Genomic DNA, 24010 nt, shown 5'->3' on the forward strand with positions numbered 1-24010 from the left:
CACATTCATAGGGACGGCAGTGGAAAGTGAACTATTTTATTTCACTAGATTTTCCCTCCTGATTACTTATTCTCCCCCTCCTACCCCCTTCCCCCCAAAAAAAGAAAGTCCAGTGACTCGAGAGAACAATACAACACAGTGGCAGGGTATCTCTGCCTGTAAGAAGGGGAGAGCGGAACCTGTTCTACTGCAGACACAGACACACTGACAGAACATCAGCAATTCCCACACAACAGGAAGTATATACATAGTATGGGACAGGGCTTCACCCTGGGGGTGGGTTCTAAAGGACTCAGACTAGGCCATTGAGGGCTTCAGGTAGGAAAAAGGGAACACTCCAGAATAGGAAGGAGAAACAAAAAACAAAACATCCCAGCTTCTCCCTGCAGGTCAACTCACATGGAGAGGAAGGGACAATGCTAACCACATACCAAATGTATCTATCTTAACAACCAGAAGCAGGGTGCTCCTTGGCCATTAAGTAAACACAACCAGAAGAGCCAGCCCTGGCATCATGAGTTGGGTGCTCCCAAAAGGGAAATCCCAGCTATCAGGGTTCAAGTTAGTTCATTCAGGTAAGAGTGACAGTTCATTCCTCTCCCTGGATAGGGCCACATGGTTCACACACAGAGCACACAGCTGAAGTGGTGACCAACAAGGCATTATACCAGGGGAAATGCAATTTATGCTGCTGCACCCAACCCAAGCCCCTGTTCTACTGCACTGTCTCCACCCTCCCTTTAGGATGTACCCTGATACCACTACACAGACCAGGTGGTCAAATGGATGATCTAACAGGACTTCTCCATCTCTTCCTTGTATATTCCTCTCAGCCAATGGACAAGCCTGATCACAGCAGGGCTGTGGGTGGGCACAGAGGCAAAAATCACTTTTAAAAAAAATCCCCTTTAAAATGATCATAAGAGTCACTAGGAGATGTTCCCTCAACCCAAGTTAATGGAACAGAAGCAGCCACAAAAAGCAACATTTCCCTTTATTTAATCCCATCTTCCCCGCCTTTGAAGGTGGGAACAAACCCATCCTACTGCTTGTCCCAATGCTGGGAACATTATGACCTAGCATCTTCCCCACATACAGGGTTGAGGAGGTTCTCCAGCAAAGGCAGCTGCAAGGTTGAGGGTAACCATGTTCTATTTCATAGGCAACACACTAGACTAGAACTGCTGTTACCCAGATTCAATCTAGTGGAATACAAAATGCTTCAGCTGCCCTTCCACCACATTGGTTGGAGCTGCTGGCACTGGATTGAGCCACTTCTGCAGTGCAAGCCCCATTTCTGCATAACCAGTAACTGTGTAGCTTGTATCCTATGTCTGGCTAGCAGACAGTAGGCTGTGCATGTTCCACAAGAAAAAGGAGAATGTCTGCAGGTGAAGATAACCAGAATGGGACCTGGGATGCCCAGTTCTAATACTGCCATCCTAGGGATAAACTCTAGAATCCATTTGCAGCCTGCAGATAGAGCCCAGGTCATCCACAGATGCAGTCAGGCAGGCTCTCCCACAGAGATTGAATGCTGCAGCAAGTCTGTCTAACCTCCTCCCCTGCAGCTAACAGCATTCCCCAGGGTAAAGAATCCAACTGAAACCAGTGATCCTGGGGAATTCTACCCACCACAGGACAAAGGGAGCAAACAAGATCAGTGGCTTGTGCAAGAGCAGATTGGGAGTAGACTGTCCAGTGCTCAGCTCTCACTCACACTGATGCAGGAAGTGAGATGGGCAGGGAAGCTCCTTCTCCCAAAACTCAAAAGACCCAGGAATTGGCTAAGACCAACCACAGGAGGGAGGGACTGGGAAGCCTGTACTGTGTACTCTCTGCAGGAAGCAGGACATGGAGAACAAATCACCTCCAACTTTCAAAACAGGCAAGGCCAAATCAAATTGTGACTAGTTTTAAAGGAGACGCCTCTGAAGGGAAAAAATAAAAAAAGGACGTGGTGCATGGGAGAGAAAAAATTACTGGAGTGGAAGGAAAACTGGTTAAGATGCAAGGCAATTAAGGAGGTGGAAAACCAACCCCCAGCTTTATTTTTGTTTTCCCTAATGTGGCAGCTTTTTTGTTGCATTCACAGAAAAATACAACTGTGCAGATAGGCCCAAGATGTGGGATGGAGTAAAGGGCACCGTGGTGCCAAAGTGCACTACTAAAAGAGGACGACATGACATTCATTCTGCACTCAGGGCTCATACCATGCAATAGGAGGGGCAGCCAGGGCTGTTCCCCACCAGCTAACAGGGAGCTCGCTGACTTAGTAGATTGATTAGTTGTTTCTTCAGTTCACAGAAAGTAGGTTTGCCTAGCCAATGAGAAGTGATGCTCTTCAGTGAGACTGGCCAATCAGGGAAAGTGTTGCTATACAACGGGCACTTTAGCAGGAACAGCCGCTCTCCGTTACTGGCTGCTCAGGAGGTTTCTCTAGCTTGATGTCAATCACTGTAGAAGACAAGTTAAGGAAGCCACCTGGCCAAGGTCATGGGCACAGCATCACAATACAACTCAAGCCCAGTAGAGCAGATAGGACAAAGCATAGACCTTACCTAACCCAGGAGTAAAGTTGGGGGTTTCCACAGTTAAGAACTGGGTAAGAAGTGCAGCCACCTAGGTGGCTTGGTACATAGTTCCTGGCATTGATGCCTATGAGGTTTGCTTTTTGAAGCAGACATCTCCAGAAGCAACAGCTGTCTGAAGGCATTGGTAGAGAGCTGCTGCCTTTGTGAAGGTTGAGGCTAGGAAGAAGTACTGAAGTGACAGCTATAGATTTGACATCTGACAACCAAGGCTGCTGCAACAACAGTTGAATCAGCATGCACTGCCCAGTACAGCACCTACTCTCCTTGATAGAAGCCAGCACTTTGACTACAGCATGTTAGCAACTACCTGTAGCTTTAAACTAGTGTGACCTGGGATTTGGGGCATTTTTTACTATAAATCTGAACTGGTCTTTCCCCATAAATAGCCCATGGCAACTCCCTAGTCCCATGAAGCATGCTTCTCAAGAACAACTGACCGTCTCCACCCCATGCTATAATACCAGGTGTGTGCACATATGGGGTTACCTGTTGCTGTTAGAGCATTAGCTGGATACATGGGCAAGTAATGAATTTCTATGGACTGTTGCTTGGCAGAGGCCATGTTCCTGCCCTTCAGTCTGAGACAGTCATTTAGGAGCTGAGTTTGATGGTTCTAGCTAAGCCCCACTTGGCAGTTCTCTCTTCTGTAATTCTGAATAGCCTCTCAGTCACCCTTCCGGAGAAGGGAAGATGCGTTAGCAGAACATGTACTGTACACTGAAAAGCAGACATGATGCACGACAACAGTGGGGGGGACTGGCTTCACCCAGCTCTCTGAAGGGAACAGGCCAGTCAGAAGGATCTCTGTATCACCCAAGGTCATCTTGCATGCAGAATACAGAATCAGCAAAGATTAGATCATACTGAATCATTACAAATCAAAACACATTTCACACCAAGCCTAAACAGCAAAAGCTCAATACTGGCCCCAGTGGTACAAGTGGCCAAGACATTTGGCCGCAGAGCCTCAGTTTACACATGCAAGTGAGCATTACAATATAAAGGCTACTTATGCTTTGCAGCGATGTAACTGAATCGAGGTCCATGACTGCCCTCAGTCTGTCAAGGACAGCAAGCCAGACCTGGCAACAAGGAAAACTGGCTAACTCTTGAAATAAGAAAGCTACTGCATAGCAGACAAGGATACTGTCTTCTTTGCTCTTCTCAGGTGTGTTGTCCATCCCAGGTAAGGCAGCAGCCACACGGCGAAAAAGCTGAAAGGCAGAAACCAAAGCAACAGGTGAATGCAGAACTTGTCAAAGAAAGTGAATGATTAAAAACTCAATTTTCTCTCTACAGCTGCTGTTGGAAAACCAAGGTTTTGCCAAGAGTTATACACATATTGTAGCCAGCACTGCAGTAATTAACACAGTCCTCACAAGAATATCTAAGGACTTTATTCAACCCCAGTCCAAATATTTTATCAAGTTTAGTTAAGTTACTGAATATCTACAAAGCACACCTCTGGTGCAGGATTTTCCTTCAGCTTTTTTATTTCTTTAAATGTACCAGACCATTGCTCCACACACGTCACAAAATACCAGGATGTTAAGAGCAGGCTGGCTAATGATTCCATCCTGCACTCAACAGGGAAGCAAGTGAGAGGCAGCAATTTACCATTCCAACCCCACTGCTTCTGTGCATAGCTGTTATTGATTTTGTTACTGGATAGTGCTATCCACCTCTAAACTGATCTAGTTTGTTCCAGAATGAGCTCAGGATTCTAGGGACATGGTGTTTAAAAGTCTACCTTTTAAGTTAAAAGAAATCCAAGCTCTGAGGCAGTGAGCTAGGAGTGCAAGGGCTGACTTGAGAGTGCTGCACATAGAAAAGAGCCTGTCCTTAAACGCTATCTATCCATGTTCTTCCTTCCCCACCTCAGACAATCATGAATAGTGCCTCAGGTGCAAGATGGTAATTGTGGCCACGACACACAAAGCTGGACTTACCTTGCAGCACTAGAGAAATTCATGCATTACAAATTTCTGCTAGGCAAATAAAGCAATGCTATCACGCAGATTAGGCCTAGAATTTTACACTAGTGCAGAGTGATCTAGTTAAAGAGTAAAATGAAGTTACTGTTTGAGAAGTCCCCAAACCCAAGTGTGAAGTTCTCTGCCAAACCTGCTGCCCTGCAGCATGTTGTGACTAGTACAAATCAGAGATGAAGAATTTCCTGACAGCAATGATGTTGGGTGTACTTAAACGTAAATATGGAACAAGGTTTAATTCTGTCCCAGCAGAAACCACCACCACCTGGGGAAGGAAATTCCACAGGACACTAATTTAGCTGTGATTTGAAGGGAAAACAGGTGGCTTTGTTTCCAAAGCTCTGACATGCTTTAGCATATCAGTATATGCAACAAGTATTGTTGGTGTCACGGGTCTGGGAACAGAATACGTCAGCTGCTGACAGGATCCCTTAGCATTCTACCTGAATGAGCCACCCTTGGCTTGGCAGGAGAGGGAGCCTCCTCTATTTAAAGGACACACTGACTGCCTAAAGGGAAGAATTTCAGAGGCTGGGAATATAAAGGCAGAGGGTAAAGTGGGAAGTGAAGATTTGATGCAGCACAAAACCCATAAAGCAGCTCATCTCCCTGATCACAGTGAAGTGGAAAGTGCAGAATTTGCATCCTGAGGGCACAGTGCTGCTCTACCTGTTTCACATTGTATCCAGTCTTCGCACTTGTCTCAATAAACATCACATTCAGCTCTTTCGCTCTCTGCTCACCTTCCTCCGTGGTGATTTGCCTGGACAGACAGATGCAAACAGGAAAGAAAGAGCAAGAGAAGGAGGAATAGACAGGAGAGAGAAGGCATGAGTTAGAGACTTCTGTGACTGAAACACTCTTCAGTGAAGGATTTTAATAGCAGAGCATTGTCCAGGAAGGGAGACCGTAGGGCTTCTGAGCCTTCACGCCCCTCCCTCCCTTTACCTCCTCCTTATGCTCCAGCTAAGACGGGACCAATCCAAATGAGCAGCTGAGGGAATATGTAGATTATAATAACCAATAAGGATGAGTCTGCACTGGGTGAGTTTCATGTAACAACACACTTAAGTCTCATTCATAGCCTCCTTGTCGGGGAAGGAAGGGCCCTCTTCCACTGTACCTAATGGAACAGAATCAGTGTGCAGCCATGCAAAAAGCAAGTCCCCCAAGTCAACAGAAGGAAACTCCGTAAGGTGATAGGAAGGTCTCAGAAAGGCTCCAGCAGGAGGTGAAATTCAACAGCAAGTACTGAGCTGCTGCTTGGAAGCTAAGCACCTGCAAGAGCATCCCTGACCAACGCCCTGTACATACCTGTTTCATATTATATCCTGCTTTAGCACTGGTTTCAATATACATCACATTCAGTTCTTGGGCCTTTCTCTCGCCCTCCTCTATAGAAACCTGTCTACAGCAATGAGAACAAATCACAGAAAATAAACCAAAACAAAGGAAAACTAGACAGAAATGGTAGTAGAAATTAAAATAAACCACAAAGGAACTGGCCAGCAACTGAAATAACAGTAGCTTGGAAAGAAAACATACAGGCTACACAAAATAAAATGACAAATTAAATAAATGGCTCAACTCTTCAAACATGTTTGGCACTACAGCTTATAGAACAGCACCTGGTTCTTCTCAAGCGCTAAGTTTCCTGAAGATTTTATCAAGACACAGAAGTCATGGCCAGGCTCAGACTGACACTAGGACTTTGTTTAGTTTAGGATTAGAGATGTAGTATGTTAACTAACCAACATCTGAACACCTAAAACTCTTGGCATGACAAGGCAGGTTCTTGCTTTGACCAGAGTTTTAGGTGTTAGATCACATTAGCTAGCTCAATTTATCATCACCACCTTTAATTCCTAGTCTAGACAAAGCATCTGGTACCACCTAGATTACCTCACTGGGTGGGAATTTCTAATGCCACATGCACTCCAACTACAGGTATACTGCAAGCATAGCAAAGTCTCTGGCTTTTTTGTTAGGGCTAGTACAAACGATGACCTGGCATACACAGGATGCCCTACACTTCTGTCCCATCAGTCATCCTGTGACTGATGAGGTTCCTATTGTATCTTCCAGTGCTGGAAAAAGAAGAGTGGCAGATTCCACAACCTTGCTAAAAATTAGAAAGCCCAAAATCTGAGAGCCAGATGACTAATATTATTCTGGGCACCCAGGAAAGTACTAATTGCTCAGGCTATACTGTTACTGTGGATAGAGCATGGTTCTAATGTTTGATCTAGTCCAGGGGTGGGCAACCTGCGGCACGCGAGCGGATTTTCAGTGGCACTCACACTGCCCGGGTCCTGGCCACCGGTCCGGGGGGCTCTGCATTTTAATTTAATTTTAAATGAAGCTTCTTAAACATTTTAAAAACCTTATTTACTTTACATACAACAATAGTTCAGTTATATATTATAGACTTATAGAAAGAAACCTTCTAAAAACGTTAAAATGTATTACTGGCACACGAAACCTTAAATCAGAGTGAATAAATGAAGACTCGGCACACCACTTCTGAAAGGTTGCCGACCCCTGATCCAGTCACTTTCCCTGGCTGATCCAAAGTGAGGCAGCTTGGAATCCTTGTCAGCCAGATTTCTCAGTCTAGACCACTTGATGTGTATTATTTACAACCTAGTTTAAGTTGTTCCTGGGTGGGAAGAGTTTTCAATATTCCTGGAACGTACGGTAAGGCATCATTTATGGTGGCGTCCACTGAAGCTGGGACTCTCTAAAGTAACCTTAGTAGAAAGGAGCTTTGAAAACACAAGTGAACTATAGTAGAGCTACATGGGAATGAAGAAAACATGACACAGAGCGTCTGTCGGTAACCCAACTACTAGGTGGCATAGTGAGTAGGAGCCAAGCCTGTTAGTAACTTGCTGCTAGATGGTTTAACAGAACTGCATATGTTCTTCCCAGTGGTTCTGGAAACCTGAACACAGCAGCAAGGCATGTTCTCCCTAGTGAAGGGGAAGTGGTATGGGTAGACAAGGGCCAAAGAGAAAATGAGACTCATGGCAGCAATATGCACTTGCAAGGTTGAGTATCATGTCACATGAGCACTGTATAACTCCAACACAACGGGGGAAGCAGAGAACGCATGCAGTAAATTCTAAAATGATTTTTATATTTCATGGAAATGGTAAAATAAAAAGCAGATTTAAAAATTCTAAAGTATTAAAAATAATACCCCTTTAACAGAGGTGTACAGTCAGACATCTTGTTAAGCCTCACGTCAAAGCAGAGGAAATTAAATTGCCAACTGAGGGTATTTGGCTGAATGTTTACAATTTTTCTAGCATGGCTACCGCACCATGAAAGAATTATGTTTGACAAAGCATTTCTGTTTAAATTCCTCTTACGGCTTGAAACTCACCCAGCAGACAGAAGTATCTTGTGGGCAGCCTGGGGTGAATTGTTTTAGTTTGGTACGACTGCATTTGGCTGTGAAAGTTCCAGGTGTTTTCCCCAATTCAGCAACTCAGATTTTTACTGTACACTAATAACTCAAATAGGTTAACTTGAAGCAAATTTTCCATGGAACTCAGAACTCAGTAAAGTTAGTGCTTTTGACATAGTTGAAGGTAACAGTTTTGAAATTCATAGTTAAAAAAAATACTGCAGTCTAATTTTTCCTTCACTAACAATGTGCTGAGGTGCCTAGCACGAGATACACATGAGCAAACATGCTTAAGAGGTTATACACCATGAAATAAAGGCACAGCAGCTATTTGTATCTACAGTATTTCTATTGTGTCCATCATAATGGTACTTATGTGACATTTGAATCTTAGTGCACTTTGTACAGTTGAGAGTGGCCAGATTCATTCTGGTTAATTGTGAGTTTGTTTCATTTGCCGGTTCCAAACACTGCAGTGCTGTGCTACTGCAGGGAATTCTGTTTTGTAGGAAGCCTCTCTGTCGATCTCAGATTTTGTAAAATCTGTTTTCCACACAGCTACATCTGATGCCAAATTAGATTTGACAGGGCCCCTTACATGTGCCATGCACAAAGACCCATTTAATGTTGCTGTGGGAACCAGAATTTCCTGACTTTTATTAAGTTACTTTTTCAGTCTTATCTCCCTATTAGCAGCATGTTTTGTACCAAACGGTGTGGAGCAGGTGCTTGTTTTTGGTAGCCTGAGAAGCTTTTTTCAGTTGACTTTGTTCTAACCAGGATTTGTACAGTTTATAACAAGACAAAGCACCTTGGGCATTCTGTTACAAATGTCATGGAACAAACAGGAAGGACAGTGGAAATCTCACTCATCACAGGCTACTTAAGCCCCAAAGGGCCATTGTAGTCTGGGCTTAAGAACCGTTAGTGGTCCCCTTAAAAAGTATACCAGCCACTTGCTGTCAAACTGGCACGGTCACCAATTCTCCTCCATTACCTCTTGTCTGCCAGGTCAGTTTTATTCCCCACCAACATGATGATGACATCACTTCCTCTCTCTGTTCGCACATCATCAATCCACTTGGAGGTTTGCTGGAACGAGTTCAGATCTGTGTGAAGAGGGGAGGATTGAACACATTAACTAGAAGCTCTTTCAAACAAGGGGATAATGAAACACTTCTAAAACCACCTGTGTCTTCACCCCTATGCTTTGCCAATTCCCCCAGCACTGCACAGATGACATCCTTAGATTGCTTCTTGTCCACCCAGAAGGTAAGAGACAGTTATGTTTCTAATGTTATCGTTCTGTAATAACTCATGTCTGTATACTCACTAGCCCCTCGCTCAAGCGTAGCATTTCAAACACAATGAGACATCAAAGCACCACTCACTTGTAATGTCATAGACTACCACAGCAATGGTGGAGTCGCGGATGTAGCTGGGAATGAGGCTGCGGAACCGCTCCTGGCCTGCTGTGTCCCAAAGCTGTAGCCGAACCTGCTGGTACCAGGCCAGGGAGAGCAGAAAGAGCAGAGAGAGAAAGAAGAAAGGAGGAAACTGTCCTTTAGAGAAAAGGCTATTTGCCAGAACTAACTGTTTACAGGTCTCAGTCTGGGAACTGGACATTTGCCTTGCTGACCAGCCCCCTGAACACACAAAGAGCAGTGAACCCAGCAGTTCTGTCTATTTCAGGCTGTAAGAATTACCCCTTCTGTGTGCCTAGGAGTCCCATGAAGTTCACACCCTCCCGCTCCCCATACCAATGAGCTCTACCTTGAGGCTATTGCCATTCCAACCAAAAAGGACACCCACTGATACCCATCAACACTATTTAACATTGTGAAAGGTGGCCAATAAGTAACCTACCATGTTGGCCATTCCCTCCAAGGGAGGAGTATGCTGCCTCCCTAACACACCTAGGGTATGTCTTCACTACCCACCGGATAGCGATTGATCCAGCGGGGATCGATTTATTGCGTCTAGTCTAGATGTGATAAATCTACCCCTGAGCACTCTCCCGTCGACTCCTGTACTCCAGCACCGCAAGAGGCGCAAGCAGAGTCAACGGGGGAGCGGCAGCAGTCAACTCACCGCGGTGAAGACACCACGGTAAATCGATCTAAGTAAGTCGACTTCAGCTACGTTATTCACATAACTGAAGTTGCGTAACTTAAATCGATTCCCCCCCACCCGTAGACCAGGGCCTAGTCTAGGGAGCTAGAATCTCAGATCTGAGCCCCTTGTGTAATTCTCAGATTTATACTCAATGCAAAGACAAGGGACAACTTCTTCAGGAGACAGTAGTGGAATAGCATCTACATTCTCCTCAGCATCAAGCATCCAAAAAGGTAAAGGGGATTTTCGTGTAAGCTTAGGTCAAGAGGTTTCAGGAAGAAAAAAGCACACGCAGCAAGTCCCAGCCCACAAATGGTATTCGATGCTCCCTTGCAGGAAAACATGAAAAGCAGAAACATGCACCAGTTACTTGGTAAGAAGGGGGCAGTTTGGTCTCTAGCACAGCAGCCGTATTAGCTCAGTCAGAATATCCAAAGCACAAAAGGGGCTACAGGAGACACCACAATTTAAAAATGTTATTTCTCCCTCCCCCACTCCACCTTCACATCCATGGGTTCTTGGGAGGTCAGAAAGAAGTAATGGTGATTATGCTTGATAGAAGGTGTGGCCTACCTACATGAAGTGTCAGGGCTCAAAAAAGGCCCCTAGATACCACAACCGTGAGTGGACAAATGCTTACTAAAATATATCAAGTAGTTTCACCTCAGATTTCCCCTCCCCAAAATGCTGCCAACTGTAATCCCGTTGTCAGACTGTTCAGCAGAGTACTGCTGCTGGGGCAAGAAAAGCCTGCTACTGACATTCCCAGTGATCAAACGTGTTTAGTGTGAGCTAGAGGAAGCCCCAGAAAGAACCCAGTAGGAGTATCTGAGCAGGCTAGATGTGCTCACAAATGCTAATTGCTCAGCAGTTTGGAACAGTGGCCCTTTTATGCCTGAAAGAGGATGTTAGTTGAGTGAGCTTGCAGGTGCCAAACACTAGCTATAAGATAAAGGTGGCAGTTTTTACTAAGGAAAGAGAAGGGCAGACTGCCAAATTCTGTTTAGGAAGAGACTTGTTCTTGGAGATGCTTTGGCAGACCACCTCTCCAAACCCCCATGGTACCAGCACTAGAAACCACTCCATTGCCCTGTGGCTTCAGGAGCATTGGGGTCTAACGGTTTGTGTTTGAACAAGCATAAAAATTCATCAACACCAAGCCATGGTCTGACACATACAAAGGTTTTTGAGACTGTTTCAGAAGCAACACAACCCTGAAGTGGTAGGGAGAAGAGACCCCAAACAATTTAGCTGCAATACCCTATGAGTCCTCAGTGGCTCCCAGAAGTCAAAACTGATGCTCAACCAGTCTCTGGGGAGTAGTACCACCACAAAACCCTGAACAGTGCTGCACAAGGGCTGTGCTGCAGAGAGAGAAACCCCTTCCCTACTCTGGAAGGAGGAGAGGTCCTCATCCAGACATTTCTCTCACCAAGTTTAGCCTCTGGTATGCACAAGTTGCCTGGTCTCCTTACAGTACAAGGTAACAGACTTCAGAAGGAACACCACACTGTTACGGAGGAAATGGACCAACTTGATTGCACAAAAGCCCCAAACCCAGTAGTGCCTCACTTACACGGCTGCCACTCATGTTCCTACGTATCTAGAAGGTGTTACTGAGAGGTTCAGGCACTCATTCTGGATTTATTCCACACCACTCCCCGAAGGCCAGCTGAGCTCCTGCTCTGCCAGCTTCTCAGCAGGCACCCAAGTATGTTGTATGGAGTGCCACAGCTTTGCTGACCTGCTAGACTGTTTTGACCAGTGGCTCTCAAACTACTGTACTGGTGACCCCTTTCACATCGCAAGCCTCTGAGTGTGACCCCCCCCTTATAAATTAAAAACACTTTTTTTAATATATTTAACATTATAAATGCTGGAGCAAAGTGGGGTTTGGGGTGGAGGTTGCCATCTCGCAACCCCCCCATAATAACCTTGCGACCTCCTGCGGGGTCCCGATCCCCAGTCGGAGAACCCCTGGTTTTGACTTATTGGAGCCTGTTTTAGTTTGGAGAAGCTGAAGTTGCTGTGGGGACAGACAGCATAAATGCACGGGTTTTTCTGTTGTGTGTGGGGAGAATAAGGGAAACAATTGCAGCATCCTTCCTATCCCCAATTCTCACCATTTCATTTGTGGCCCAGGCTGCGTAAGCACAATCTTTCACTCCAAGTCCAAACAGAACTGCAAGCTTCCCATAGCATGCTGCAGAACAGGCTGAATAGCATGTTATACCCCTCACAATATCCATCCCGGGACAGATTCATCACAGACTGGCAGAGTGCGCATCCTGTCTCTCAAACTCCAACCTCAGCTAGAGCTGTTCCCAGTGTATAGCCGAGCATGTCCCTGTCTATGTCCAGAAGGCAGACTTGTCCTCGTTTTCCCCTCAAATTCCTGCATGGTGCCCTCTGGCACATTACATTTGTACGTTCTGCCACCCCAGAGGCCTTTCCCTGAAGGAAGTCTCAGAGAATCATTCCCAAAGTGGAGTAAGCTTGGAAATTACAGAGACCTCAATTGCTGGTACCCACTACAAATCATTGGGAGAAATTCAAACAGAAAAGTGATCTTACTTGTTAAACATTTATGTACTCAGCACAGTGCAAGACAAAAGTAAATCCTTAGAAGTTAGAATATTGTATCCTAAACTCTAGATTAAAGGGAATCTAGAAAGGAAAAACTGCTGAGGCAGTGTTTTTTATTTTACTTAGATCTAGTCTATACCATATGGTTATACTGGTATAACCCTCCATGTGGACACTTCTTCGGATATAAATCACTTTTTGATTTCCCAAGTGATAAACTAAACCAAGAAAAGGAACTCTTAATAATGGAATAAGTGTCTACCCCAGGGGTTATACCAGTACAACTATCAATTTAAATTCACCCCTTAGCTTACACCTCCCATATAGACAAGACCATTTTAATGTAGAGAAACTTTGAATGATGGGTGTTTTCCCTTCAAAGTTGTTTATTCTTTAGAAATGCCAGAAATATTAAGTTTTGCCTTTCCCTTTTTGTTAGAGGGCTCTTTGGACAAGCCAGACGTGCATTGTGCAGTTTTTTAAGTTGGTGTTATGCAGTTTCAGACAGTTTGAAAATTAAAAAAAAGTTACTCCCCGCAACTCAGGTTTCCCTTCTTTGGTATCTTTGTCAAATTCCTTCTAGTACTCTATTTGTCCAGAGAAAACCTACAGTTCTAGTGTTAAAACAAGTAGATAAAAGCTTCAGAAAAACCCTTTAAGGCCTTTTTTAATAACAGAGGGATATAAAAAGGCATTAATCCAATTCACACACATACTCACCCTTTGTAGGTCATCTTTAAGGTTTGAGATTTGAGTGAATAGAAATCAGTGATCTCCCAATTCCCAAAGCAGCCTTGATGGAATTACTTTTGGAAGTGGGAAAGAAGAGACTTCGACTACCTCCCCCAGTGGCAGCAGATCCATCCACAAAACACCTGCAGGCCTCTCACTGCGAGCCTAGCCTAGCCCCAACCCCATATGGAAATGAGCCCCTTCCAAAAACAGAGCTGTCTCCTCCACTTAGAGGGCACCTGTTAACAGCAAGGCCCCTGCAGGAGCTCAGGCTCAATACCTACTTGTAATGTCAAAGACAACGACAGCTGCAGCAGAGTCACGGATGTAGCTGGGAATGAGGCTGCGGAACCTCTCCTGGCCGGCTGTGTCCCACAGCTGCAGCCTGATCTGGGAAACGGAAAAATGTGGGGGGGAGAGGAAGGGGAAGAGCAGGAAAAATGGAAACAAAATAAAACCAAAACCCAAGTGAAATAAAAAGAAAACTATTTTGCCAGGCAAAAAAATAATGCAAACAAACATTCAAAGGAAAGTTAAAATGGAACAAAAATGCAGTGCAGAAGAATGAAGAGTGGTGAAGGTACCTCTCTATCCCTTCCATGCAATGGCCGCAACTAACAAGGCAGAACCATCACTCAGCCTCCACCTCCACACCAACCTGCTGACCTGTGAGACGCACCCTATTTCAGTGGAAAACCAAAACATCCCTCATAAAATCACTTCTAACAGCATCCACCAGAGATGAATCATGAATGTGTACCTATATCACTGCATCCTGCCAGTCAGACAGGACAGGGCAATCCACAATGCTTGCTGCCTACACATAGCTGTATGCAGTCACACCTAATACATAAGGACTAAATCATCCTGGAGCCTGTCATAGATTAGCTCATTATGGAGCCAAGAGGGACTTTGTTTAATCTCATTCAAAGGTCTAAAGCAGTGCTTCTCAAAGTCTGGCCGCTGCTTGTTCAGGGAAAGCCCCTGGCGGTCTGGGCCAGTCTGTTTACCTGCCGCTTCCGCAGGTTCGGCCGATCGGGGTCTGCAGGAAGCAGCACGGGCCGAGGGATGTGCTTGCCGCCCTTCCCACAGCCCCCATTGGCCTGGAGCAGCAAACCGCGGCCGGTGGGAGCCGCAATCGGCCGAACATGCGGACGCGGCAGGTAATCAAACCGGCCCGGACTGCCAGGGGCTTTCCCTGAACAAGCGGCGGACCGGCTTTGAGAAGCACTGGTCTAAAGCACAAAAGTAGAATAATGCCACCTTCAACTGGGGTGTCTGATAACACTATAGCAGGAGAGCAAACACCTTCTAAACTGGCCTATTGTCACTCATGCTCAGAACAGATGATCCCACAGTGGAAAAAGGGAATATGTACAACAGATGACACTGGAAGCCATTACATGAGAGCCCAAAAAGCAGGACCACCTGCAAGCCCTCTGTGCTCACTCAGTAAATTATCTTGGGATGGTGTGAAATCTAACAGTTGACTTTGCTGACATAGAACTGGGCTCATCCTTACCTCCTGATGTAGGTTGTGCCATGTGGGATCAGTTTTCACAAGGCCGCCCCCCCCCCCCAAAATAATCTAGAAAAACCTCCCAATCACGCTGACTTGGGAGCTGCACCCAGACACTGATGGCTGAGAGCAAGCGGAGCTTCAGTTCCAGGCCAAATCTCTCCACACCTCAGCAGCCTATTCCTCTCTTCCATTCCAGGATCACACAAGTTAAAGATTCATAGTATGAAGAAGAATGAAGCTGCAAAGCTTTGAACTTGTACTTGAGAATTCAGCCTGTTAGTAAGCAATACTGGGAGGTGAAGGACAAAGTTCCATCCATCCTCCCAGGCTGAGGTTGTAGCTGTGACATGGAGCTCTGTCTGACAGTTATGGGTACTCATTAAGGTAAATGAGGTTCCTCCACACTCTAATTTGGTGTGTCTCATCCACCCTACAAGCAAAGAGTTGTAAGCAGCATGTTTGTGTTCTATCTCCCACAGTCAAAGCCCGTGAGTTTCTCTCTTGGCAATTTACTTAGGGCTGATTTTGAGAATGAAAAGTACGTGCACTAGGGGCTATAGACAATCATTTCTTCTGTTCGCTGGTACAGGCAACACAGGATGGATTTACAGTTGGAGCATCTGGAACAAGAATAGCTCTGCGGGGAGGATACATCCAACACACCAAACCAAGTGTGCACCAAAGTGTTAATCAGGCCAGTGTGCAAGCAAGGCCCTGTCATGCTTCCATCCAAGCATGGCAGCCAGAGCCTTGTCTCAGACTTGGCTGGTGCTAGATTTCACAAGGCCCTGTGAGAAGAGACATGCAGACAACCTGAGAACAGGTATTTTTGCTCCTGTTTAATCTCCCATTTTGCTGTCCTTGCCCGCTTTTAACAGGCTTTATGGCCTCTGGTGGTCCCCCTACATGACCAGAAAGCTAACAGTGGAAATAATGTGACAGGAAGGCAGTTAGGAAATTCATTCTCTGCCACAGTGGACCAGAGAGAGGGATGTTGCTCTGGTTTGAAGATCAGGTGCAGAGGTAGCATGCCCAGTGTCACCTAACCAGAAGGGTTAGCATCACATCACTCAGGACCAGTGACTGTCTCCAAAGGAAGGCCAGTTTCACCTGCTCAGCCAGTGATGACTACTCATTGAGATTCAACAGGTAAATATACCAAAAGGAATGGGGGAGGAATCTAGGGGGCCTCTCTATGCACAGGGCACCTCATGTAGCCTACACACTTGACTGTATTGTTTCAATGAACATTTTCCTTCCATCACTGACTTTATTCAGAGATATGTTTGTTATCTGAATGTTGTAGGTTAGAATTATGTTACTGACTTATCTAGCCACCTGCCCTGTGAGAAGTGACCTTCTTCTCCTCAGAAATCTTCAGTGACTTCACAGAGCAGAATCACCCCAGGTCTACTTCGATCCATTGATACGGACAGTCCCAAAGGCAGCACGGCAGCCACTTATGAGAATGAGTATGTTATGCCTGTGATATACCAGCAACAAGTACAACACAAAGACAGCCCTCTTCTCCAAGCACATGGAGTTGTGAACTTGACCCAATTTTGCATAGTGCTTTTTTGACCTTCCTCTGAAGCACCAAGTAGTATCACAAGTACCAGAAACAGGACCAATGGCTTGAGCCAGTACAACAGGAAACAGGATTCCATGCAGACAGATTACTAGCCTGACCAGGTCTGGCAACTCCTGTTAAACACTGTCCCTGGGAAAGCTGCTGTGGGATTTGGAGGAATGGCCATTGCATGAAGAACCAGGCAGAAACATTGTGTACGTGGGCAACTGCTGTTCTTGTGGCTACATTTGCCAGGTTAATTACAGAGTCCTCACTTACCGTGCGGTCTTCTAGATACATTGTTTTTGACAGGAAATCAATTCCAATGGTTGCCTGAAAAGAAGAAAAAAAGTCTTAACCTGCAATTTATCCTCTTATACTGGTTTGTAAAGCATTATATTTATTAGTCTCAAAAAATCTTCCAATTAAGGTCGTTCATGTGCATTTATTGCCTCAATCTGTCCATGAGAGAGCATCTTACGAAGTGTGACAGATACGGCAACTTTCTGCAATATCTTTGCAAGATCTTATTGAATTAAGTTTAAGTAGCTTTGGAATCCATTGTATTATACATGCAAACCTTATCTCTTATTGTGGGACTGCATAACTTCTTTAGGGAGGAGATGTGACCAATGTAAACCCTATGAAGCATTCTGAGCATAAGGACTATTTTAAACAAAGTACCAGACAAGAAGGAACTTTTGGGACAAAATTAAGTGGGTTTCCTAGGAAATGCTTGGGAGGAGGTGAATGCAAATTCCCTCCTCCTGATCCAACCTATTGAAGCTATGCCCTGAGGAGAAACCCATTCTCTGCAGATTACCTATTCCTGGAATCTGAAGATCAAAGCCTAAACTACAAATTCATGAGAGTGCTTGTTCTGAGCTAACAGGTGTTACAAACCACAGAAAAAACCCTTGGTGGGATTTGAAGAACTGATCACCTGCCAGAGCCCTTGTGGGAGTTGAATTATCTCTGGTAAAGCTTATTGGTGTGTATAGGTTCTTTTATTGTTTAATATATTTTCTCTGTAATGCTTTCACCTTAAGAATAAGTGTGCTTGCTTAAAAAGGGCTGTGTGAGAACTCATAACTGTGGGCAATTATGCTGTTTATAGCCTCTGACAAGAAAGCTAAATGCTCATGCTGACTTATCTAGGCAGTCTGACTTGCTGAGAAACTCAGTGTAGGCAGGGAACTGTGTAGCTTCTGTAAGGAGGGAGAGTTACACAGGTTCCACATCTTATCTATCTCCATATGGCACTGAGATATCAGCACCCACCTATGTGAAACGTCATGCGTCTAGCTTCACATAACACAAGAACCAGGGGTCGCCAAATGAAATTAAATAGACAGCAGGTTTAAAAACAAACCTAAGGAAGTACTTCTTCACACAATGCAGTGTCAACCTAAGGATCTCATTGCCAAAGGATGTTGTGAAGACCAAAAGTATAACCAGGTTCAAATTAGTATTAGTAAGTTCATGGAGGACAGGTCCATCAACGTCTATTAGCCAAGATAAGCCTGGGATTGCATCCCTGACTATGTAGCTTTTATCACAGTTCTTGGAAGGTCAGTTCTTCACAAACAATGAAGGAATTTGATGTATTTTGATAAAAGAAAGCATTTACTGGGCTCCCACTCACCTGATAAGTATTGTCAAAACTGTCATACATAAACCTGGTGATCAGAGATGTCTTCCCAACTGCAGGAGGAGAGAAAAAATTACTTTCAATGGCAGAAAAGGAGTAAGGCTGCTTCCTGCAAAGCACTATTAATTCAAATGATAAAACTTCCAAACTCAATGTTCATTGCTCTTCTCACTACAACCTTCTTTGGCCTGTAAGGAACTGTCTATACTACAAAATATCTAGACAAAGAACCCGGTCACAACATGATTAAAATATACTGTAGAATAGACCTAACCAAGTCACATGATATTTTCAAGTTGTACTAGTTAATTACTAAGTATACTGTAACCTGGTCCTCAACTTAGTTCTAGCTAAAGTGTAGATGGAATCTAAAAATTATTAAATTTTGCTCTCCCAAAACAGTGCCAAATCTGTGTAAATTATTTGTATTGTAACACCTAAAAGCCCCAGTCACAGACCAGGACACCACTGTATTAGGCTCTGCCCAAACAGAACAATGAGCTAGATTGTAAACTGGGGCGGGGACTAACTAAGGGTACGTCTTCACTACCCGCCGGATCGGCGGGTAGCAATCGATTTCTTGAAGTTCGATATATCGTGTCTCATCTAGACTCGATATATCGAACCCCGAACGCACTCCCGTCAACTCCGGAACTCCACCGGAGCGAGTGGCGGTAGCGGAGTCGACGGGGGAGCCACGGACGTCGATCCCATGCCGTGAGGACAGGTAAGTAATTCGAGCTAAGGTACTTCGACTTCAGCTACGCTATTCATGTACCCCCCTCCCAGTGTAGACCAGGCCTAAGAGACAAACAGATACAGACAGAGGTGGAGGTGGAGTACAAAGAAACAGTGTGACAGTATTGGACAGCATGATAGGCAGTGACCCCAGCACACTAGCAGACTAACCATTTTTTGTAGGCATCACACAAAAATAATTTTTTAAGGAGGGATTTGAAGGTAGATAACGAGGTAGCTTTGTCGATATTTATGGGAGCTCCTCACAAGTACGAGGGGTAGCACATGAGAAAGCATGAAGCTGCTTGTTTGAAAATTTAACAAGTGGGTAATGGAGGTTGGTATCATGGGCTGATTAGAGGCAGGAGCTGATATCTCAATAGTGAATGAGAGATGATAGGGAGGGTAGGGACAGTCTGTGAAGGGCCTTGAAAATGAAGACAAATAGCTCATGTGTGATACAACAGAAAAGTGGGAGCCAGTAAAGAGATCCAAAGAGAGGGATGATATGGTCAAAACAATGGGCTAGTAAAGTGAACTCTGCAGTCATATTTTGAATGGCTATGAGTGGGGCAAGTTTGTGTGGTGAAGATCTAACAGGGAACTGCAGAAAGTCACGGAAGAACCAAAAATAATAAATGTTGTGAAATCTCAATGGCTTCAGTGAGCAGAATGGTAGGATAATAGAAGACAACCAAGCTAAGCTCCACCAGGAAGGTCATCTTTACGGTATCCAGTGGCATAGTTGATCTAAGAAGATGGAGGAATAATACCGAGCAACCTAAGAGCTCTTACTGGGATTTACCATCAATGGGAAACTTATACCCTTGATAGAAAGAGGTGAGGTAAATTCTGAGCTCAGCTAAGGACTTCTGTGGTCTGTTGAACCAGGGAGCGAAGTAAATGCTTGCACTTGTCAAGGCCAGCAAAAAAGATATTGCAGTAATTAAGATGAGAGCCTTGATGAGAGTTTTAGCTGTGTGGATGGATAGGAGAGGCTGTATCTCAGAGATGCTAAGCAAAAACAATCAGCAGAAGCTACAGGTCCAAGTCAAAGATGATGCACAGGTAATGGGCCTGTGAGATACACAGAACAGTGGTGTTGTCCATAGTAATTGAAAAATCAGGTATTGGGGAGGGAAGATCAAGAGTTCTGTTTTAGCTATGTTAAGCTTGAGCTTATGACTAGACAGCTACAATGAGAAGTCAGAGAGAGAGGCTAAGATTTTAGTTTGGAGACAGGTCTGGAGAAGACGACAATCTCCAAGTTGTAAGCATAGAGATGGCAGCTGAATTTGTGTCGGCAGATGAGACAATCTAGAGATGGAATAAGAGGACCAAGAACAGAGTCCAGTGGAACCCCCACAACTAGCTGAAAGGGGGATAAGCAGAATCCTTTGAAGAACATGCTGAGGGAGCAATGAGAGGTAGGAGGAGAACCAGGAGAAAACAGTCACTGAAGTTAAGGGAGGACAACATTTCAAGAACAGCATGGTCTGTGATGTCAAAGGTGGCTGACAGGTCAAGGAGGATGAGGCTGGAGTAGTGGTTCAGAACTCTGGCTAGGAATAAATCATTAAAGACTTTCACAAGAGTGGTTTCAGCAGAGTGCAAGGGGAAGAAAGCCAGACTGGAAAGCAACTCTAGACAGCAAATGACTGCTCTGTTTACAAAGAGCTTAGAGACTTCAGAAGGAAGAAGGGGTGGTAGCTGCAAAGGCAATTGGGGTCAAGATTTTTTTTTAAGATGGGAGGAACTAGATAAAGTATTCCTCTGTTGTGAGGGGAAGAGCCAGAAGTCTGAGAGAGGTTAAGTGGAACTGCACGGGAGGGGATGAGAGTGGCTACATAAGTTACACTACTATACTACTTATGCTATTTTTTGGCTATTTAATACCAATATGCAACTTATATCCCATTTACATCATTATGGAGTTTGACCTAGAGATGTCTATGGGAACTGAATCTGGTTATACCAGGTATGAAACCAGGCTCTAGGTTTCTTCATTTGTATCTACCTTTCTCAGTTGCACCAATGCTTCTGAGCACCCTCTCTTTCCCTTCATGGGAAGAGGGCATAATTTTTTGACAGGAGTTATCAAGTGGTTTCATAACAGGGTCCACATTTTAATATGGATCCCTTCCTATCCATTCACAATTGCTTAACTTATCTGTGGAAACTACAGCCATTGCCAACATAGATAGTAACATTAGGAAAACAATGTATTTTTAGCTTTCCTTAAGCACTGTTTAGAAGTTGAATGGAGAAGGAGCCAGCACTAATCAGCTCTCCATGGACAACCAAGCACTCTGCAGACCACCACTGGGGAATTTGCCTTATGGGATCATTCGATTTTCTCATGTTCTCCTTTACCGCCCCACCCCCGCACAATGCAGTGACCCTCCCTCTACTGCTTTCCCAAGCTGGACCATGCTCCCTCATAGAGCTTCTTAACACTGCACTTTCAGCCCTAGTTTATGCTAAAAAAACAGCTGCTTAAATACATTTGGGGATAATCATATTTTGTAATTGTGTTCTACAATGCTGGACAGAAGTCACTATAAGTGCTTTAACCATATTTTGGTGTAGATAGCTACCAAACCCTGGTTAGTTGCAGTTTATTAACACTTATGAAATGCTAATTTCTGTCCACACAGATCCGAAACGACAATATTATAGCATTTGGATCATAATTACACTTGACAGAATTCAATTTTTTTAAATAATATGACTGACAATATCCATGTTTATTTAAAAAAATTCTATTTTTATCAATATTGATATCACCGTTGTGGGAAATTAGGGCAGCAGGGCCACAATCTTTAAATATTTATCCTTGAGTTGCAACCCTTCTGTAAAGTAGGGAAGTACTATTATTCTCATTTCACATGAGGGCGAGGCAGAGATACTAAATGTCTTCCCAAAGGTCATGCAGGAAGCCTGTGAATCGTGGTCTCCTGAGCATCAGGCTAGTGCCCTAACCACCAGACCATCCTTCTTAAAAAATGTGAGCTTTCAGCAGAGCAACAGAAGAAGTCCTTTCTGACTGTTTGCACCTGGGCATGGTGCTCCCCCAACCGGTCTAGTGGAAATGCATCAAGATAATGCAATTCTCCCACAAGTGCAGAGAGTGGATTCCTGAAATCTCTTTACTCTACTCAAAAACACCCTCCATATGCAGCTCCCAGAAATTTGGAATTACTCTAAACCCAGTAGCTTTCAGCCTGTGGAGAGACTGATTTCCCACTAAGAACCTCAATGGTAATCTCAGCGCTCTATACGTGCACATGTGACTGCAACCGTGCACGTTATGAACATTAGCCAGCCAAGACATAAAAGTCTGCTTGCTTACCCTGTGATAAAAAAGTGAGCGTTTTTTAAACTCACCTGCTCAAAAGTGAGTGAGCAGAATTTTGCAAAGCTGGATAATGCCAACAGCACAAACAGTGGGCTATGTCTTCACTGAACAACTGAACTGGTGGGACTGAACCACCATTAATATAAAAAGTTCAGTGTGCCTACACTGTCCACACTGAATCAGATTTTGAACCAATTCAGTTTTGTCCACACTAGGCCATTTCTAAAGCCATTTCAGTTGTACTACTCTCTGGGTGTCCACTCCCAGTTCCTAGCTCAGCTAACGAAAACTGTGGATTTGGGGATATTGCAACCAGTGCACTGCAGAAGAGTAAGAGAAGAACTATTTGCAACATTCATTCTATAACTCCAAATACCTCCATCCACATTGGCACCAAAATGGCAGAGACTGAACTGTGTTTGGACCAAGTGATTTGGGGAGGCGTGATCTGGCTGGGGCACTTGTGCCTGGTCACCAAGCGTGTTACAAGTGTGCTGACAGGAGCATGTCATGGTCAGAACAGCAGATTTCAGTGATGCAGATAAGGTCTTATTCCTAAGGCTAAGGATTGGAGAGCTGACAGCCTGGCTAGACACCCCACACAGCAGCCCAGGGCTGCAGTGATGGGGACACAGCCAGCCGTTACCAGGAACAGTGAGAAGGTCTCATATCTGTGTCTGGCTTTGTGCGAAGAGCACCAGGACGACGACAGCAACGCCCTTCCCGCCCTCTCGGAGGCTAGAAATCACAGAAGGGATGATTGCAGCTCTTGTGGAAACCCAAGAGGCCACACCCCAAGCCATTGATGCAGCCACTGAGTCTGTTTCTTCCACTTGGCCACACCACACCCCCACTATGCCCCACCTCAGGCCTGGACCCCCACCCCCAGGTGTCCCCCCCAGTAACAGAGACACACACCCCCATGCCCCAGGCTCGGACCCCACCCTGCCCCAAGTCCCCCCCCCGCCCCCGGGTTTACCCCCGCCCAGGCTCGGACCCCCGCCCCAAGTCCCCTGCCCCGGGTTTACCCCGCCCCGGCTCGGACCCCCCCCCCCGCCCCAAGCCCCCCCCGCCCCGGGTTTACCCCGGCCCCAGCTCGGACCCCCCCCCGCCCCAAGTCCTCCCCCCGCGCCCCCGGGTTTACCCCGGCCCAAGCTCGGACCCCACCCAGCCCCAAGTCCCCGCCCCCGGGTTTACCCCGGCCCAGGCTCGGACCCCACCCTGCCCCCGGCGCCCCCGCCCCAGTCACAGAGAGACACCCCCCCCCGCAGCCCAGCCATGGCCCCGCCCCGCTCACCGCTCTGCTCGCCCAGGAACACCAGCTTGAACTTGCGCAGCGGGTTCCCGAACTCGCCGCCGCTGCCGGGCGCGGACATGGCGGAGCGGGGAGGCCGAGCCGGAGCCGGGACTGGGGAAAGGAGACGCTGCCCAACTCCCACCGCTCCGGGATCCACCCACCGCCACCGCTTCGAGCGTCACTTCCGCAGACGCAAGAGAGAAAACGTCATCCCCCTGCGCCGTGGGCTCATCCAGGCACGCGCGTGAGTGACGTAGTCACGTACCAGCTTGCCAGTTCCTGTATTCTGACGTCACCGTGTGCCGATGTGACGTCACTTGGTACGCTGGTGCTGATGTCAAGGGTGGGAGTTTCACACCCCAACACAGTAAATGCCTGAGATGCGTTAATCAAACACCCTTTCCCCCAGAGTGTTAGCTACCCCCACCCAGCCCTGGATGGATA

General features: G+C 45.6%; 1 protein-coding gene across 5 annotated transcripts; it reads right to left on the minus strand.

Annotated features, from left to right (window-relative positions):
• Positions 1 to 1312: 1312 nt before the first annotated feature.
• Positions 1313 to 23772, minus strand: RAB41 (RAB41, member RAS oncogene family). Of its 5 annotated transcripts, none has more exons than XM_039487997.1 (8): positions 23567 to 23771; positions 18168 to 18226; positions 16802 to 16855; positions 9389 to 9494; positions 8995 to 9106; positions 5900 to 5993; positions 3742 to 3808; positions 1313 to 2457 (listed from the first exon to the last, which is right to left on the minus strand). In XM_039487997.1, the coding sequence occupies exons 1-8, from the start codon at positions 23643 to 23645 to the stop codon at positions 2393 to 2395; spliced, it is 636 nt and encodes a 211-aa protein (XP_039343931.1). In that variant the 5' UTR covers positions 23646 to 23771; the 3' UTR covers positions 1313 to 2392. The 5 variants fall into 5 exon arrangements, 4 of the variants coding, with proteins under 4 accessions (XP_039343931.1, XP_039343929.1, XP_039343928.1 ...); XM_039487995.1 differs by lacking the exon at positions 9389 to 9494 and adding an exon at positions 13715 to 13820 and having other exon boundaries at positions 23567 to 23770; XM_039487994.1 differs by lacking the exon at positions 5900 to 5993 and adding an exon at positions 5255 to 5348 and having other exon boundaries at positions 23567 to 23764.
• Positions 23773 to 24010: the final 238 nt, after the last annotated feature.

Source organism: Mauremys reevesii, linkage group 9, assembly GCF_016161935.1.
Source record: "Mauremys reevesii isolate NIE-2019 linkage group 9, ASM1616193v1, whole genome shotgun sequence".
Classification (NCBI taxonomy): Eukaryota; Metazoa; Chordata; order Testudines; family Geoemydidae; genus Mauremys; species Mauremys reevesii.

Excerpts from the sequence above, each read along its gene's own strand:
- RAB41 (XM_039487997.1), bottom strand. The coding sequence starts at position 23,645 with ATGTCCGCGCCCGGCAGCGGCGGCGAGTTCGGGAACCCGCTGCGCAAG. Across the intron at positions 9,495-16,801 it reads TGTATCTAGAAGACCGCACG|GTTCGGCTACAGCTTTGGGA; the intron begins GTAAGTGAGGAC and ends TGGTACCAGCAG. Across the intron at positions 5,994-8,994 it reads ACTGACCTGGCAGACAAGAG|ACAGGTTTCTATAGAGGAGG; the intron begins GTAATGGAGGAG and ends TCATTGCTGTAG.